Below are 19,421 nucleotides of genomic sequence, written 5' to 3' on the forward strand. Positions count from 1 at the left end.
GTTGACCTTTTGCTTTTGGAGTGTTATCTATCATTGAGGTTGGAATTCTGATATTAATTGAGGAAGCAAAGTTCATGAACTTGAATAAAGTTATCTAAACCCTGTTTGGATCCTAAACTAGTTTATTGTGGAATAAAGCAATACCAGTATAGCCTTATAGTAGTATAAGCTCTCTTATGGTATTATAAGAAATTAGAATAACTATATTACTGTTAACCTTATTCGTCAGTGAATTCTAACCTGATTTTATGTTCAAACACTGGTTTAAGGTAGAATGGATTTAGTGATAACTTAAACTCATTCTTCTCTCTTCTGTCCTCATCCATTCAATTATTTTATATTGATCACTAGAATATATTATTGTAATTAATTTTTATTTCAAGCATTCTCTTCCCATCAAGTGTAATTATGACATCACTAAATCAATTTACAACTAAACACTATATTTTATTAACTGATTAAGCTATCTTATTCAAGTTTAAGGAATAAAAATAACTAAGTTTAGATGCCACCTTAATAATCTCATAATCCAAATCCACTCAAAAGCTTGAAGCTCATCCAATCTAGCACTGAGCTTTACATGGAAGGATTGGAATTTGGTCGGAGTATGTTATCTAGATGTGTGTCAAATCACCGATCGCATACGATCATGTTCGCCCTAATTTTACGCCTCTTCTGAATCTGATTTTCAGGTGGGACGAAAGGCCGTTAGATGTGCACGATCGATCGAATTAATTATTCTCTTTTTATAATTCTGAAAGGACAAGATAGAAAGGCATGCCCCCATTAGTTAACTGCTTTCTCTGGTTATGATGGCAAATAAAAGGAGAGGTGGGAGGTGAAGAAACGCAGCAGCAAAAAGGCGGCCAGACTGTTGTTAAAGTCCATCTACTGCTGCATCGAGTAGTCGCATTTTTATCTCCTTTTCTTTGGAGCAAAGTGGCCAAATTGCGAAATGGAAGGCCAATTACTGAGAGGATGTCCACATCTATTAGGACATCTCTATTATGTCCCCCATCTAAAGAATCCAACCACTACCCAAAAAGAGAGATCGAGACGATGCGATTTCTCCGTCATGATAGAGAAAAATAAAAGGCTAATCCGATGCCTAGACGTCTTCTTCTTCATTGTCTTCATTGTCTACTTGTCTGCTGACCCACACCAGATCATGTCTAATTTCTTCTCTTTTGTCTGGGTTCCCACTGCATGCCTCTCCCCCAGGTTCTTATTCCTATGTCTCGTCTTGACCTACTCGGCTGCTATGTAATAAGTCGCTCAAAGAACCACTAGCCTATCGAGCCGATCATTTCTAATCTTCACCTTCTAATAAAAAATGAATTGCTGAACAATTCAGTATGATGGATCAAAACAGACTCAAGGGGAGTCTCATTTTGGCCAAAAACTTAGATTTTAAGTGGCCCCAAGGGCATCTAAGAAAGGAATTTGGCAGGTTAGAATTGGGTCAGGTCAAGTCGCAAGGCCTTGTCATGTGGAAAAGGCCAATGTTGAGGTCTCACTTCTCACTGTGTGCATGGGCCCAATGTATCTAATGCCATCCATCACTCCCTGATGAGACAAGTGTCAACATTCTCCAGTACCAGCACTATTATTGCTCAGAACATCAAGACATCTATCCTGAAAGATCCGCCAATCTAAAAGGCATATATGGTACTACTACTACTATAGAGTTTTGAATCTCATTAATGACCTTGTACTACTTCCAATTCATTTGGATCAATGAATGACTAGAAAGATTAAAAGTATGTTTATTTAGTCTAAGATATGAATTTTAGATTAAATAGGTGAAAATTTTATATTAAATATATGAAATTTTAAACTTAGAAACTTTTTATTCTACTTTAAAAGCTTATGGGTTGTCTTCCTTGAAAGCCTTCAAATTAATTTACGCAATGAGTCTAATTACATCTAGTTGAAACAATTTCTAGAAGAGAGATATTTAACTTTTCTTGCTTATATATTATGGTGTTTTCTCGACCATCTAAAATGAGAATCACTTTTTCCCCCTCTTTATGGATCATAGTCATCAGAGACATATTTAATCTTACTTTAGTTAGTGTAAAGGAATCAGGATTAGATACCACAAAGTTGCAGGACATAATTCAATGCAGTACATATGCTTTATTCACATAGAAATTAAGGTTCTTTGTTAACTAGAAAAGTAGAACTTAATGTATCTTCTAATTCTACATTTGATGCATGTGAAGTGCTGTCTATGTGGAGTATCTTGAGAGTTTTTTTAAAAGCAACTTTAATCCTCAATCATCAAACTTGAGGACACTATGTCCTCATAACTAGAAAAGGGTGCATTGCTGTTATTTTCTTTGTTAAATCCCAAGTTGCTACTGCTATACAGTGTAAAAAAGTGATCATTTTTATTTACCTTTTGATCTTCAAAGCATATTATGGCTAGTGAGCCTAGTCTTTTGGTCCATAGATTCTTAGAAATAAAGATGACAATTTTTTTTTAATTTAAGCTTTATGTGGAGTTAGGGGGCCATTCTCGGATTATGAGGTAGAGTTTCTAACATTGTTTTAGTTTAAATTTTATATTCTTGTTCTATATTTTAACAAGTGATTTTGTACTTGTATAATTATGTATATATCCCGTTGTATATATATAGTAGTGAGATGCTCGTTTTAGGGCAGCATCTCTTTTCTTTTTTTCAACTAGAAAAATGGAGATTAACGTTTCTAAGTGATCTTATATATAAATGAGTACTTAATTAATGTTGCTCAATTAAATCGATGTCGTTGAAACTCGAACCCAGGAGCCGTTTTAACTATCTAAGCACTATCTCATTCGCTTCCAAATGATCTTGTATAAGGGGATTAAAGACATAATTATCGTAATATTTGTAAACGAAAGTAGGAAGATTAACCCAATCGAAGTCAACATGCAAGAAGACTCATTGATAAATTTTGAGAAAGAAAACTGAAGAACATCTTAACATTATACAAAAATATTTAGGCATATATAATCAAGTATGGAACAAAACTATTCCTAAATCTTTTAATCCAATCCTTTTAATTTCACTTAAAACCAAAGAAGAAGCCATATATTTTCTATTCTTCTTTTGGGTCCTCAACTGATCTCCCATTTCTTTAGAATTTGTTGATTGAAATATAAAACTAACATGAATCCTACTAATGCTTGAGTTGTAACATAGCTGGTGTTAAGATCTTTCTGACTTCAGAATGATCAATGAGAGCATGCAAGGTGACATATATCAAAATGGGTTCTTAGTTGATATCACGCAATCAATCTTATTTAAAAGATATTTCTTTGTCCATGGATAAGATTATATATGTCTTTCTTGAGTTCATCATACGACTAAGATTGCATTCTCGTGTGAACGCAAATATTCGAGGCCTTATGATGTTTGACCCATGCATAGTAGAGAAAAGCATGAGATGAGATGAGATGAGATGAGATGAGATGGGCCATGCATCAAAACTATCATCCTTAATTGGGTCATACGTAAATTTGCACCATTTTTGCCCCAAAGTTAGGGGGGGTGTTTACGTAGTTATTCTCACATCTATAATCACATACACATATGAGAGAAAGAAGGGGTGATTTAATTAATGGTTTATGCACATAACCACACATGATTATTTCATCACAAATAAAATTATCGAAATTAAGTTTCAAATTATTTATCCCTCGTTTTGGGAGATCTTGATCTTTTCTTTTCCTTTTCTTTTTCTTGATGTTACAAAGTCAACAATGATTGGTACTAAACAAGATATATATTCACATAAATACTGTGGTCTACTCCAAATCAGTAGGCTCTTAACCTATTTTAAAAGTACAATCAATTAGTTTGTTCTCTATAATTTATTTATTTTTTCCTTTCTTTCCTACTTTATTTATACTATAAGGGTGAATAGTTGATGCTCTTAATTTTGTTCCCTAATACCAAGTGTGAAACCAAAGAGGTACTCGAATCATATATATAAACCCTATCCTATATATAAATATTATCAACTAGTCTTATGCTATAATGTTATCCTAGGGCTTCCCTAATCACGCAAGCAAATAGTAAATGACCAAATCATCATGGACCCACATAATTGCACGCCACGATTCATCTCATCATCCACGAGGGCGGTCGTTGTCTTAGTTCTCAACCATTGAGATCTTAGTTGACCACCAAGATGATATTCATCGACAAAATATTAATGCTGTGATATTCATATCTTAAGTTAGTTTCTGTAGGTAGGGATTTGATGCAGGTTACTGTAAAATGCTCTCCAACGCGTCGAATTGTGCATATCCGTTAAGATTTTAGTTGACCATCAAGATGATATTCATCGACAAAATATTGATGCTGTGATATTCATATCTTTAGTTTCTGTGGGTAGGGATTCGATGCAGATTGCTATAAAATGCTCGTCAACGCGTCAAATTATGCATATCCATTGAGATCTTAGTTGACCACCAAGATGATATTCATCGACAAAATATTGATGCTGTGATATTCATATCTTAAGTTAGTTTCTATGGGTAGGGATTCGATGCAGGTTGCTATAAAATGCTCGTCAATGCGTCAAATTGTGCATATCCGACGACTTAGAAGTACGATAGTGAGATGAGTATAAATAATGGTGCGTTGGTATGTATCTGACATTACGTTTGGTGCAATATTACATAATGACATAATGCATAGAGTATATATTGTCGCGACGCAGATGGTGATAGTGGAGCACGAATCTAATCAATTATAAATAAATAAAAGTTGTTAAAATAAAATAAATAACAAAAAGTATAAGGAGGCACACACTTTCCATTATCCTATCAACTTTGGCCCACATCTCGATGCCTATATAAGCTCTCCTCCACCTCCCCCTTCCTCTAAGAGTCGTCCTCGTAGAGAGCCGAGCCGAGCAAAGCCAAGCCAAGCCGAGCCAATCCAAGCACGCTAACCAGCTCGTTCATGGGGATCACCATGGGTAACAAAGAAGAGGAGATATTGTTGGTCGAGAAGATCACCGAGATCTACAACAACGTCTCCAAGCTCACAAGCCTCAGCCCATGCAAGGAAGTGGACGCCCTCTTTACGGAGCTCGTCCTCGCGTGCATTCCCCCGAGCCCAGTTGAGGTCTCCGAGCTCAGCCATGGCGTCCAGGAGATGAGGTCGAACCTCATCAAGCTCTGCGGCGAAGCCGAGGGCCTTCTAGAGAGCCACTACTCCGATATCTTAGCTTCTTACGATAACCCTCTCGACCATCTCGACTTATTCCCCTACTATTCCAACTACCTCAAGCTTAGCCATTTGGAGTATAACTTGCTCTCCATGCACGTGCAAAGCACGCCCGCCCGGGTCGCCTTCGTCGGCTCCGGCCCGCTCCCCCTGAGCTCCCTGGTGCTCGCCTCCCGCCACATGCGCGGCACGTGGTTCCATAACTACGACCTCTCCGCGGCCGCCAACGCCCGCGCGCGGCGGCTGGTGGCGGCGGACGCGGACGTCGGGCCCCGGATGAGCTTCCACACGGCTGACGTCAGGGAGGTGACGCACGCCCTGGGCGGGTACGACGTCATCTTCCTGGCGGCGCTTGTCGGAGTGGACCGGGAGGAGAAGGCCCAGGTGATCGAGCACCTCCTGCGCCACATGGCCCCCGGGGCCACCCTGGTGGCCCGGAGCGCGCACGGCGCCCGCGCCTTCCTCTACCCCGTCGTTGAGCCCGAGGACCTCAAGGGATTCGAGCTGATGGTCAGTTACCACCCCACCGACGAGGTCATCAACTCAGTCCTCGTCGCTCGGAAGCCGCCCCAAGGCCACGGCCCCGCCGTCATCCGGCCCTGCAAGTGTTGCGAAATGCCGGCCATGAACCACCTCGCCCATGCTGCCCTCGTAGAGGAAGTCGCACTGGAAGAGCTGCCCTCTTGAAAACAATAACAAAAAACAAAAAAAAACAAAAAACAAATTAATGAAGGCTTTTCAAAATGTCTTTAATTTGATGCAATTGTTCGAACTGTTTTGGTACTGTTTAAGGACTACTGCTGCTGCTGGTAAGTCTCCAAGGAATAAGTACAGTGTCGATTTCTCTGCTAGCTATATTGCATGCCATGCAATAACCTATGCATGTAATTTTGTTGTCATGATGATATGATGTACTATGTATCCTTAGAAGGTTATGATGAAAAAGCGAGTGCTTTGGTTGCCATTTTAATTATTATCTATGTGGGATCGAGTGCATGATGAAAGGATGTCGACATAATAATGGGCGGTGTTGTCATTTATTGCCTTTCCCAAGAAAATTGAAGGTTGGGTCAGCCATTAATAGGGTGGAGGAGAAAAGCTTTTGGGGGAACATCAAGGCACAAAACTCCTCAATAACCCATGCAATTTTTTTTCCTCAGTAATATTTATGTCGTTTTGCTCCTCCGAATGCATTTCTTTTCTTTCTTGATTTCTAGGGCTTGAGAGTGTTTTTAGTTCCTCATTAGTTATGTAGGCTTATGTTTATATGTCATCTTTCTTCTTCTTTTTTGTTGAGAAATATGTTTATTTGTCATATTGATATATATATATATACACATACTTATGATATAATTGTTAGGTCTGGCCCTATTTGTTTTGATTGTAAAAAGTGATAGTTTCTTAGGTTTTTGAAGTATGGATGGCTTCTGTTTTTGTTGTTCTCTCTGAGGCTTTCCTTTCTCGCATGTTATTGCATTTTGGTTGTATTCGTTTTGTTTTACCTTATTTCTTATCGTTTACTTCTTTTCTTCATCTCATGGCAAAGCTTTGAGATGATGATAGGCATATTATGATATCCATCTTCAGGATTGAATTTGTGTGGTTTTATTTTACAAAAATTAATGTTGTATTAATCATAGTTTTGAGGGGATGAAAGTGTTGTTTTGCTCCTTTGGATCTAATTCTTTTTCTCTCTTTGTTTCTATTGTTAGTTCTTCATTATTATATGTAGCTTTGCATTTACTTGTCATCTTAATATACACTACATATTTGTTTGGTCTGATTTATTTGTTTAGAGCGATGTTTAGTTGCAGAAAATGACTATCTTTCAAAATGGTCATTAGGATTGGATTGTATGATTTTATTTTTCAAAAGTTAATGTAATAATTAATCATAGCATAAAGGGGATGAAATAGTCGTTTTGCTCCTTTGAATGTATTTTTTTTTTCTCTTTATTTTTAGGGTTTGAGTCTATTTTTTGTTTTTCATTATTATATGTAGCATTACATTTATCTATCATCTTAATATACAATAAATTTTTGTTACGTCTAGCATTTTTGTTTAGTGCGATGTTTGGTTACAGAAAATGACACTTTAAATTTTGAATACAGATGATATTCTAAGATTATTGTTAGGATTGTTTTATTTTTCAAAAGTTAATATGATGTTTAATCATATTGTAGAGGTGGTGAAAGTGTTGTTCTCTTTATTTCTAGGGCTTGAGACAATATTTTATTCTTCATTATTATTTGTAGTGTTGCGGTTACTTGTCGTCTTAATATACGCTACATATTTGTTACGTCTGACATATTTGTCTAAGACGATGTTTGGTTGCAGAAAATGACACTTTTAAGTTTTCGAAATATAGATGAGGTTTTTTTTTTCTTACTTCATTGATATCCATCTTTTGAGATGGTTGTTAGGATTAAATTGCATGGTTTTATTTTTCAAAATTTAATGTAATATTAATCATAATTTAGAGGAAATGAAAGTGTCATTTTGCTCCTTTGAATGTGTTTTTTTCTTTTTGTTTCTAGGGTTTGAGACTATTTTTGGTTGTAGCCTTGCATTTACTTGTCAACTTAATATGCGCTACATGTTTGAGTATAAAAGTAAAATTTCTAAGTTCTTAAAATATAGATGAATTTTTCTTTTTCTTTGCTTTATCATGCTTTCTGATATCCATCTTTTGAGATGGACATAAGGATTGAATTGTATGGTTTATTCTCAAAAGTTAATGTGATATTTAATCATAGTGCAGAGAGGGCAAAAGTGTTGTTTTACTTTTTCAATGTATTTTGTTCTCTCTTTATTTCTAGGGCATGAGACTATTTTTTATTCTCTATTATTATATTGCGTTTACTTGTCGTCTTAATATACGCTACATACTTATCAGGTCTGGCGTGTTGGTTTAGGGCAATGTTTGGTTACAGAAAATAATAGTTTTAAGTTTCTAAAGTATAGAGTTTTTCTTTTCTTGCCTTCTCATGCTTTTCTGATATCCATCCTTTTGAGATAATCGTTAGGATTGAATTGTATGAGTTTATTTTTCAAAAGTTAATGCGACATATAATTTGTCGAGAGGGGATGAAAGTGTCATTTTGCTTCTTTTTAATGTAATTTTTCTAGAGATTATTTTTGGTTCTTCGTTATTTTAAATAGCCTTGCATTTTATTTGTCATCTTAGTATGCACTTCATATTTACTAACTCTGACATATTTGCTTAGGGAGATGTTTTAGTTGCAGAAAATGACACAAAGTTCTTGAAGCATATATATATATATATATATATATATATATATATATATATATATATTATATTTTTCCCCTTTCCTTTCCTTGTGCTTTTCTTGCTCACCTGGCTATTGCTTGCTTGCCTTTGATTCTTTTAACCTATTTTTAGGGTTAAATTGAAAGCTTTTATTCTTCTAAGAGTTTATATGATACTGAATCATAGTGTACAAGAGGTGAAAGTGCAATCTATCTAATACTTAATAATTCTGGACAGACACATAATGTCACATCCATCCTTTCATCTGGAGATATTTCAATGCACTAGAGGAGTTAATCCCCCACAAGAAAAGGCAACATATCCCTTCAATGTACCACTGCATAGTGCTTAAATATCCGAGCAACAAAAACAAAGAGGAAAGGAACAAATTATCATCTCAGTCAAGCACCATCAAAGTCTGGGAAGAAGACAATGGATGTAGACTTATTTTCCTAACCCTCATTCATGATAAGGATGCAACAATTTTACCCACTGTTTTGAGACAACAAGAACTGTTTACAAGAGACAAACAAGCATATAGATCATTAGATTTACTATGCTGAAATGGAGTCAAAGTAATACAGTGCCATGATACATGCTTAGTGCAAAACTATAATAAGACTTGTATGAATTGTTATGAAACCCTCAGAAGAGAAAACTAGATTGCTGCTCATAGTTTCACTGGTTCCATCACTAACAGTCTCCATGTGAGCAAATAGTTTTTTTTTTTCATGAACCAATTGTTGACTTACTTTGGGTCAAGCCCTGTCATCTTGCCTCCTGAACAAGCAAAAAACAAATATCTGGCACCAATAAGTTAAATACTCTACTGTTTTATGAACATCAGTTTCCTGGCCCAAAAATGCCCAAATAATATCAACAGTGCATCCATTCAGGGCCATTTGGCTGCATCTATACCTATAAAGTGCAATTTAAAAGTTAGTTTTTATGGATCCCATAAGATATTCTTTTCAAAGGCTAAGTTGAGTTCATATGCAACATCTTAAGATCTACTTTAATTAAGTGGCTGTCAAAACACATTATTTCAAATAGAATATATCAAATTTTTATTTATATTAAATTTTCATTTAACATTACAGATGTTGCATAAACATGAAAACAAACGGCCCCTCAGATGCCTTCCTCTCTTTCTCCTCTTTGAGAACTGTAAGATTCCTGATCAGATAGCTTCTGTACTTCCTAAGAAACATTTCTTTCAGTTCCTGTCAAAAATCTTTGCAACCATATAGCCCAAGCATGGACAATTGTATTAGGCCTATTAGCCGAAGATCTTAGCAAGAAAATAAGTGAATTAGTACATTTCAGTGAAAACAGAGTTATGCCTTCTCTAACATCGATGAACAATCAGTTTCTCAAATATTAAACAAGACAAAGGAGATGAAACATTAATTTTCTCAGAGTTTTCCCTTCTTCCCCCCTTCTCTTTTGAAGATCAATGAGGGCTGTCCCTCGGTTTAAAAGAAACTAAACATGTAATCAACAGTGAACAGAGCATAAATAGCTCCAGTGCTGCAGTTCAAGTGAACCTAAAACATATGCAAAACTATAAACTCTATTGATATATTTGATGGAACTATTGAGAATGTTAGTATAAATCCAGGTGCAATATTAACTAAACAAAGCCAACGGCCATGATATATGTAATGATATACCTCATCACTTATACAGCTCAAATTGTCATCAAATTCAAAAAAGCATTATTTGTGAAGCATGAACAAAGTTTGCAACACCCATTGTCAAAGCTTATTATATTGAACAAGAACATTAAGTGAGCAACAATGTGTTTGAAGCTCAAAGTATCAATGGAAGAACTCCCTCAATGTAAAAGTAGCACGCAGACAACACAGCTACTCTTCTGCAACAACAATGCTGATCTCACCCTTCTCAAGCAGGTCATAGAAGGTCCTTGTCTTCCTCTGTTCATTCCAGTGATGCATCTTCCAGAGACCACCAGCAAAAAGGCCCAGAGTAAGACCGATGCAGATCTCCTTGACAACACTAGGTCCTTTTAGCGTAGCATGTGCTATCTTATGTGCCGCCATTTGCTTCTTCTTCAGGCTAAATTTAAATGGAACTCCAAAAGAGAACCTAGAAATTAGGAGATAGATAAATAAGGAAGCATTTGATAATAGATTGGCACCTATATTACAGCTAGCAATTATATTCACTATTCAGACAGACTCAACCTATTTTAAACCTCCAATGACAAAGTAAATATATAGTTTTATATTCTGATATCTTCTCTCTCCTATTAATAGGCTCCTTATAAGATTCGAAAACATGAATGGCAAGAAAAGCTCTGGAACCGACACCATAAAGTGTGCTAAAGTAAAATCTCAGGCAACTAATGGAGGAAAGAAAATAAGTAACAATTGGTAAAGCACACAAGAAGAAAATAATAAATATTTTGGAAGAGCAAGCACCAGCCAACAGGTAAAGGTCCACCTTCATAAGATTATTGTAATTAGAATTGTGTCATTACGATATTAGAGGTTTAAAATATATCAGATACTTTAATGTCCAGTTCCTTCATCCTCTTTTTTGTGCATAAAGATATTTGATCTGTGCCCTTGATATTATATCTTTTCCATCTGTCCCATATTTTGGCACTAGCATCCATATCAAAATATTGGTTAGAGTATTATATATATATAATATTACAGAAAGCATATTCATATGTTAGCAATACAGATATTCCTTGTGCTTGTGTGTGAATAACAAAATTAGTTAGTTCTATATATTCCAAAGATCCTGAGATGTACTATATATTTGAGACATATCATTCTCATATATGTAACAGGCCTAGTAATTGAAAATATAACTAGCATGATATACATTGCTAGAGTCTTTTCTTATTATGCTAGTTGTTTAATTCAAAAAAAAATAAGGTTTCTGTAGATCGCATTCGAACACAAAAGGGGATGGGACATGTTCGAACGCCTGCAGGCGTTTACATTGACAGAGAACGCAAATTGTGCGTTCGAACGTACTCGGCCAGTGCGAACGCCTGCATACGTTCCCATCGACAGATAATGTAATTTGTGCGTTCGAATGCGATCGGCAAGAGTCCACTATTTCTAGGGTTAATAATTATTATTTTGACTTATTTGGTTAGCCTCTTAAGATGTGAATGACAACCAAAATTATTATGATGAATGAATCTTGAATTCTATCTCCTTTCTACCCTAACCTCCCTTCCCCTTCCTTGCGCCATTGCGACGTCGGTGTTCTTCTAACCTCCCTCGTCTGTCGAGTCCTCCCTTCTCCTTGAGATCTCGTCTCGACGTCAGTGAGTCCTCCCTTCTCCTTGGGATCTCGGCCACTTCTCTCCCTTCATCCTTATCCCCTAAACTCCATAAACCATCCACCCTCATCTCCACTATTATTTATAACCTTATCATCACCTCCACCCGTCACCACCACTATCACCCCCACTCCTGCGTATTTTCGTCCCAGTTACAGTCCGAATCTGCGAAAGACGTAATACCAAAAACGTAGATCAGGAAGTCATGGATCGACCACCCTTGGTTTCGTAATTTTCTGACTATGGAAGAATATCTGGTGAATATTTTCCCTCGGTTGCGGGGACTGCTTTCCTGCAACCGATCCAGATATTGATGAGGATATTCCGTTCTTATCATAGCATTAGATACACATTACAAGTTTAGAAAACATTTACTATCCATATCCGACTTCTCATCAAGGAAGAAATTTTGTTATCAGTACAAATCTCCACCACACGATATGTATTCACTCAGCTTTCATCCCTATCAGACACATCAATTTTCTCCTCACAACCAAGAAACATCTACTTCTGCATATGTTATCACCTCGCCATCCCTATATTATCTACTCGAACAAAAACACCCTTTAATAGGACGCCCTACCGAGTGAAGTACATGTTTCGCATGCCAAAATGTAATATTTTTCGTGTAGAAACACTTAACCATGAAGGATTCGGATCGATCGAAAAGAAAGCACACCCATCTCAGATCTCTAACACAATCATAAACAATTGCAATTTAGAACAGGAACACTATGAGGACAGAACGAAGCACAATCTCCTAAAGCATTAACAGTACAGAAATATAAACTGAGATGAGATCAAACACATAGAAAATTACAAGAAAAAAGAGCACACCTGAAGCACGGGAATAGGGGGAGGTCGGCGTAGTCGTCGATTTTGGTCTCTCTTGGCAGAGAGGAGGAACGAAAGAGCCCAATCTATTGGTCGCTGTAACCATAGTAAAAGCCCTCGCTAGTCTATGAAACTACGATAATGGTATCGATATTGTGTGAGTTTCGTACGTTTTCGAGAGTTTGTAGAAGAGATGATACACCGGAACGGACGGTGGAGATGCGGAAGGTATCTGTACAACTGGTGGGCCGGCCCAGTACTTGGATTCAACTGGGCCGGTCCAATCACTGGATCAGCCATCCTGTGGACCCCGCCAATACTTAAAAGCATAGGATCGTCTGCAAGACCGACGCACCTATTCCTTCATTCTTGAAGACTATAGGCTATTTCTCAATAATTAAATAAAGTTTCATCCAACCATTTGAAACTTAGGTTGGATGTATTTTTGGCTAAAAATTTAGTAGAGTCTACATGCATAAATGTCTTTATATCTTACTACTTATTGTCAAGGTGGGTGGTAACTGGCAAGGTGTCAGTGTGACCTGTTTGTGTACTAATTATTAATAATAATAATAATAATCACCCAAATTCCCACCTAAGAACTAACCCATTCGACCATTTTCCCTCCTACTTCGAAACCCGCACCTCAACCAAAATCCAACCAAATTAAAAACCCTCTAATTCCAATTTAACGTCCACTTCCCTCTCCTCCCTAGTCCCTCCCATGGCCGACGACTGCTGCGGCTGCTGCCGCCGCCGCCGCGGCGCCACCAACTCCACCTTCCCCAGCTGCGCCACCGTCTTCCTCCTCATCTCCGCTATCCCCGTCGCCCTTATCGTTTCTCTCGAGCTCACTTCCCCTGCATTCGCCTACCGCAGCGGCGGCTGGCTCCGTGAGTGCGTCAAGTGGGATCCAGTCACCTCCCGGTTCTTCGTATCCACCTTCTTCGGCGGCGGCGTCGCCGAGATCGCCGAGCCCCGCGGCACCGCTGTCGCCGAGGAGAGGGTCGTGCTGAAGGATCCCGACGTTGCCGGGAACTCCTCGCTGGGGATCGCCGTGGATCAGGTGAGGCGGCGGCTTCTTGTCGTGTACGCTGATGCTTTAGGGTTTCGATATAGCGCCGTTGCGGCGTACGATATGGAATCCTGGGCCCGGATCTTTCTCACTCGACTCAGTGGTCCAAGTTAGTATATTTACCAAAAATCCCCTTTGATCTACATTTTGAGTGCGCTCTTCGTCTCTGCCGTTATATCTATCAATGCTCTAACTGCACGGCTATGATGTTATGAACTGTCAAAATTAGTTTGCCGTTTTTTAATAGTACATAAATTTAAGTTACATTGTATTGAGTACTAATATCACCTGTAGGCTAAGTGGGATGGATAACATCGGCCGGCGCTCCCAATTACAAATCCTTTGTGTGATATGCTTCCATAATTTCTGCATAATTCTTTCCAGCACACTTCTTGCAAGGAGATTCGAACCTAGGTTTTGTGCTTGAGAACTGCAGTTATTCACTTTTGATGAAAGGAGCCACTAGGATAAGACTATTCCACTATTTTCTCAATGACCTATCCCAGAAAATTGCATTTTCATCTAGATGTTGCCGGGTGGGTGTTTGTCTTCTTGAAACTTGTATTATAACATCTTTAACTCCCTATGGCATGTTGCTGTCTCGTTCTTTTGAGACAATTATAGTGACAAAAGAGTGGTTTTCTTTGGTAAGTATATTCTTGTTTCTTGTTGATATAAATGTGACCATCAGATTATATTAATTTAGTTTTTGGTCATGCAAATTCTATTTGAGTGGTGCTTTATTACCTTTATCTGCCATTTGCCATGATCCTAGCTATAGTTCTGTTACTGCAAGAGATTATCTCTAGCCTTTCTTTGGCAACTCTTATTATAGTTCTTCTATCTCTCTACCTCTCTTTTATTTTTTGGAAAAAAATAAAAGAAGAATTCTTTGTGATGATCTCTATAAAACTATTGGAAGTTATCTTCTAAGTTCTAACTTTTGCTACATTAAAGTACATCTTTTATGCAATATCAGGTTTGCATTCTGCCCTCTGACATTAGTTATACTCTATGTTTTAGGTGATGAAACTTCATATGCAGATGATGTGGCTGTGGATGAAGATGGGATTGCATACATTACTGATGCAAAAGGAAATAAGATCTGGAAGGTGGGCTTGAATGGTGAATTGCTATCAGTTATGAAGAACAACATCTTTGTTCAAAGGAAGGGATGGTTCAACAACTTAATCGGGCTCAATGGGATTGTATACCATCCCAATGGCTATCTTCTTGTTATTCATACTTCAGGTGGCGATCTTTTTAAGATCGACTTGAAGACGGAAGTAGTACGTGTGGTTAAAGTTGAAGGCTCACTGAGCAGAGGAGATGGTCTGCTTTTGGTCTCACCAACTAAGTTAGTTATCGCTGGCACACCATCGAGAGAGGCTGAGAGCTCAGATGATTGGGCGACGGCAAAAGTTACTGGGCGATACATCGGTCCCATGCATCGGGTAGCCACATCAGCCACGGTGAAGGACAGAAAAGTATATCTCAATCATCTTTTTGGTTTTGGGCTCACCAAGAAGACGCATCTCCTCGCAGAGGGGATTTTCTCTCCTGTTGCTAATTGAGATAGTCGTGTTTGTTGAGTTCTTCACTTTGGATGCCACTCAATCAAATCATACTTCTTATTATTAATGGGGAGCATCTTTAGTGCTGTTGTAGTGTCTGTTCTACTATTTCTCAAACTCATTTGACGCGAGGATCATTCTACTTCCTATAACTTTAAAGCTCATTATTGTAGGATTTGCATCGTAATCATAATTCATGTGGTCAAATTTTTATGTACTAAATATGGAGTAAATTTGATTATAAAAGACTTATCCATTCAATAGAGCTGCAAATTGTTGGTTAGCTATCATCACAAAACGGCTAGAATGACAATTAACCGTAAAATACTTTTGAGTTGTGGCTGATAAAATTATGCATCCACAGTTGCTTCAGAGAACGGAATCATAACGTACCTTGTAGTGCACTCAGGTGCCAACTCAAGATAGGTGGAATGTGTGTGCTAACTGCTAAGAATCCAACATCAAAATTTTCTCTTTTAATTAACTGTGAGGCACATGAGTAGGATCTAGATTTATTATTATTTTTCTCTCTTTTGCAGATCGCCACCTAAATGAGTTCCTAAATCGCCAATATTTCAATCATAACAGCAGATACTTGATATTTACAAATAGCTAGATTTGATGTGATTTTCCTAATAACTGATGAGAATTTGATATAATCTAAAGGAAAAAAAATAAACCTTAAAAAAGGACTGCCTAACTACCTCATAAATACCAATTAATTAGCAGTTGAAAAGATAAATGAAGTGGGTTACTGCTCGTTGACCAAAATCACCTAATTCATAGATATACTAGATTAAGGATTTTTTTTCTCTCTCTTTAACTCGAAACAAAATTTAGTCTATCCTAAATTAAAGGAACAGTTAGTGAAACCACCTCTCACTACCTGTAAAGAAGATGGTCTGCAATGTAGGAAATACTCCATCTAGATACTTGGCAGCTGCCAAGTATTTGATTGCATTAAGTTCATGCATCAGAGACAGATGAGATTATCCACTTCATACGATGAAGTGCTTAAGACCACTTGTTCCACTAAACCCAACCCAAACCCAAACCCAAACCTCTTCACTATCTCTCCTCTGTGTACTGCTGTTTTCACTGGCTTTTATCATTACCTCTCATGTGTGTTATGCCCCTTAAGCTCTCTCATGAGAAGCAATGGAGCGGCTGAGGAGCTTCTCCATCAAGCCCAGAAGAGTCGTGGTCACCATCTCCTTCTCTCTTCTCTTCTGCTTCCTTTTCTCCTTTTGGGTGCTCAACATTAACCCCTTGGGTTCTACAGAAGCCCATCTCCAGTACATTGGAGGTCTCAAATCCATAAAAGGTCGGGCCTTTGCTCCTCCTAGTAGCAATCTCTCTGGTGATGCTACTGAAGTCCCCGTCTTGGAGGAAGCCCACATGGTGGAAGTTGCTAATCTTTCTGGGGAAGCGTTGGATTCGAGAAGGGAGGTTGAAGATGCGATCTTGGTAGATGGCTATGTGATAAATGATGGTGATTCAACAAGAGGAGCAGTTAATCCGGTATTCGGTGAGAAAGATGCCATTTTGAATGATTACTTTCCGGGGAGAGCCAATACTTCTTCTGAAGAAAACTTGCACTCGGTTGAGGTGAAGAGGATTGGTGATTTGACCGGTGCTCATAGATTGAAAAGCTCTGACGTTTCCAGGGAAGGTCTAGATTCCAGTATCGAAGGAGCAAACAATGCATTCGATGGCGAAAGGTTGAAAAATGAGAAATTTGAGGAGCAAAATTTGAACAGTCCTGCAATCTCTTCGACTACTTTTGAACAGATCACTGATTCAGTTGCGGAAAAGAAAGAAAGTGAGGTTGCAAACCATTGTGATATATATGATGGAAATTGGGTTCTTGATGAGACTTATCCTCTCTACGCAAGCAAATCATGCCCCTTTATAGATGAAGGGTTTAGCTGCGAAGCTAATGGGAGAGTGGATGCAAAATATATGAAATGGAGGTGGCAACCACACCACTGCAGCATACCAAGGTAGCCTTAAGCTTTTTTTTTTTTTTTTTTTTCATTACTGTGAGAAATTAATGCTTGGTAGAACTGGGATTTGTGATTGTTTGGGCTAAATTCAGGTTCAATCCAGTGAAAATGCTAGAGATGATTAAAGGGAAGAGACTAGTGTTTGTTGGGGATTCCATAAATAGGAACCAATGGGAATCTATGATGTGTTTACTACAGGGAGCTATTTCCGATCCTACACGAGTTCGGGAAGCTCGTGGAAGAAAGATCACAAAAGAAAGGGGGAACTACAAGTTCAAGTTCCTGGTATATACTTATAGAAGTAGTATTTTTATTAGCATCATTTGAACATTATTAATATGCAAAGGTTGTTTCAGGATTACAATTGCAGTGTTGAATACTATGTTACTCATTTCTTGGCGCATGAGAGCAAGGCAAGAATAGGGCAAAGGCGTGTTAAGACACTACGAATTGATACAATAGATAAGAGTTCGTCGAGATGGAGAGGAGCTGATATGCTTGTATTTAACACTGCTCATTGGTGGTCCCACCAAAAAACGAAAGCTGGGTGAGCGCATTACTTTCCGTCCTCCAGCTATAACATTTGCTAATGGTTCAAACTTTATTTTGAGCTAAATATGTTCTCAGATTGATATTTGAATTTATAACTTGGTAGACCTATGCTTCTAAATTTCAAATAGTTGCTCAACATTAGATAAGATTTACACTGTCTGAGCTCTACTGTAAGTTTAGATAGTTATGTGACTTATGTCATATAGTAAAGTCAAATAAACTAGCTCATAAACAGATATCCTAATAGGGATATCCATCTTAGCCATCATTTCCTCCCTTTTTTTTATATATTCTCCATTTCAAATTATTGATTTTTCTGAGTTACTATATTTTCAACCTACAACACCCGCAAATCGTTTATAAGCTGGATTTTGCTTCTCGCATCTACTTGTACAGCAAGTTATGTTCTTTTGGATTTTGTTTCTTTTGGGATATATAACTTGAGATTGTTTTCATGCAACAGAACCAGTAATCTTCTTTTAGAGTTTTCATGCAATAGAATTTTTTTTTTAACTTTGGCGAAAGGTTTCTCTGCAGAGTAATAGTGTGTGTTATTAAAAGAATTTGGGGTGCTAACTCAGTTGCTTCGTGCATTAGACCATTAAAATCGAAGAACAAAATTCAAATAAAGCTATGTCTGCCTTTTATTTGTTGGTGGTAATTGAACCATCAGAATAACTACTTTGCAAATTTAATTATATGTTACATGTTGAGCTCCATGAAACCATAAGTTGGATTCTGTCTTTTGGTTGCATTCATTGGATTCTATTTTTCTTGGTTGCTATATTAGGTCATTGTATCAGAGTTTGTGTTTATTATCGTCAAATCCGGAAGCATGCAAAATTCGTAATCAAATCTTCTACTGCGACAGTATAATGTGAGCGTCTAATAAACCACTGCATTTTGTAAACACTCTACAGAGTCAATTACTATCAGGAAGGAGACCAGGTTCATTCCCATCTTGATGTTTCTATTGCTTTCCAAAAAGCCCTAAAGACTTGGGCGTCATGGGTCGAACAGCATGTCAATCCACGCAGGACCCAAGTTTTCTTCAGAAGCTCTGCACCATCACATTTCAGGTTAGTTTATCATATCCTTGAAGCTAACAAACACAAAAGTTGCATATGATCTCTGCTCATAATTCCTGTTTTACTTCCTAATTAGTGGCGGCGAATGGAATTCTGGAGGACACTGCAGGGAAAGCACCCAGCCCCTGAATGATACTTCTGGCAGACAAGTTACTGAAAAGAATTTGATCTTAGAGGAAGTTGTAAAACAAATGAAAACCCCTGTTACTATTCTGAACATAACAAACCTTTCTGGACTTAGAATAGATGGTCATCCATCTATATATGGTAGAAACCCTGGAAAAGGGCCTCCTTCAAGCATTCAAGATTGTAGCCACTGGTGTCTTCCTGGAGTTCCAGATACATGGAATGAGTTGTTGTATTCCTATTTAATAGCTAGAAAACATAACCATTTTTTATAAGAAAATATGATAGAAGGCTATTGTCTCTTCCTATGGTCTTCTTATTCTTTGCATATATTGCTCGAGTTTT

General features: G+C 37.7%; 4 protein-coding genes across 5 annotated transcripts; 3 read left to right on the forward strand and 1 right to left on the reverse strand.

Annotated features, from left to right (window-relative positions):
- The first annotated feature begins 4,879 nt into the window (after window positions 1-4,879).
- On the forward strand, window positions 4,880-6,189 carry LOC140776623 (nicotianamine synthase-like). Its single transcript, XM_073120380.1, has one exon. It carries the CDS (start codon window positions 4,959-4,961, stop codon window positions 5,910-5,912), a length of 954 nt encoding a protein of 317 aa, XP_072976481.1. The 5' UTR covers window positions 4,880-4,958; the 3' UTR covers window positions 5,913-6,189.
- Window positions 6,190-10,125: 3,936 nt separating this feature from the next.
- Window positions 10,126-12,802, reverse strand: LOC140776624 (probable cytochrome c oxidase subunit 5C-1). 2 transcript variants are annotated; one of them, XM_073120381.1, is made up of 2 exons: window positions 12,659-12,802; window positions 10,126-10,605 (listed from the first exon to the last, which is right to left on the reverse strand). In XM_073120381.1, the coding sequence occupies exon 2, from the start codon at window positions 10,557-10,559 to the stop codon at window positions 10,365-10,367; it is 195 nt and encodes a 64-aa protein (XP_072976482.1). In that variant the 5' UTR covers window positions 10,560-10,605; window positions 12,659-12,802; the 3' UTR covers window positions 10,126-10,364. The 2 variants fall into 2 exon arrangements, with proteins under 2 accessions (XP_072976482.1, XP_072976483.1); XM_073120382.1 differs by having other exon boundaries at window positions 10,126-10,575; window positions 12,659-12,764.
- Window positions 12,803-13,260: 458 nt separating this feature from the next.
- On the forward strand, window positions 13,261-15,390 carry LOC140776010 (uncharacterized). The gene is made up of 2 exons (XM_073119545.1): window positions 13,261-13,839; window positions 14,754-15,390. The coding sequence occupies exons 1-2, from the start codon at window positions 13,380-13,382 to the stop codon at window positions 15,302-15,304; spliced, it is 1,011 nt and encodes a 336-aa protein (XP_072975646.1). The 5' UTR covers window positions 13,261-13,379; the 3' UTR covers window positions 15,305-15,390.
- A 981-nt stretch (window positions 15,391-16,371) lies between these two features.
- LOC140775650 (protein trichome birefringence-like 6) lies at window positions 16,372-19,410 on the forward strand. The gene is made up of 5 exons (XM_073119035.1): window positions 16,372-17,307; window positions 17,403-17,595; window positions 17,667-17,857; window positions 18,783-18,941; window positions 19,027-19,410. The coding sequence occupies exons 1-5, from the start codon at window positions 16,463-16,465 to the stop codon at window positions 19,349-19,351; spliced, it is 1,713 nt and encodes a 570-aa protein (XP_072975136.1). The 5' UTR covers window positions 16,372-16,462; the 3' UTR covers window positions 19,352-19,410.
- The last annotated feature ends 11 nt before the right edge of the window (window positions 19,411-19,421 follow it).

Source organism: Typha angustifolia, chromosome 14, assembly GCF_048772165.1.
Source record: "Typha angustifolia cultivar Huaian chromosome 14, ASM4877216v1, whole genome shotgun sequence".
Taxonomy (NCBI): domain Eukaryota; kingdom Viridiplantae; phylum Streptophyta; class Magnoliopsida; order Poales; family Typhaceae; genus Typha; species Typha angustifolia.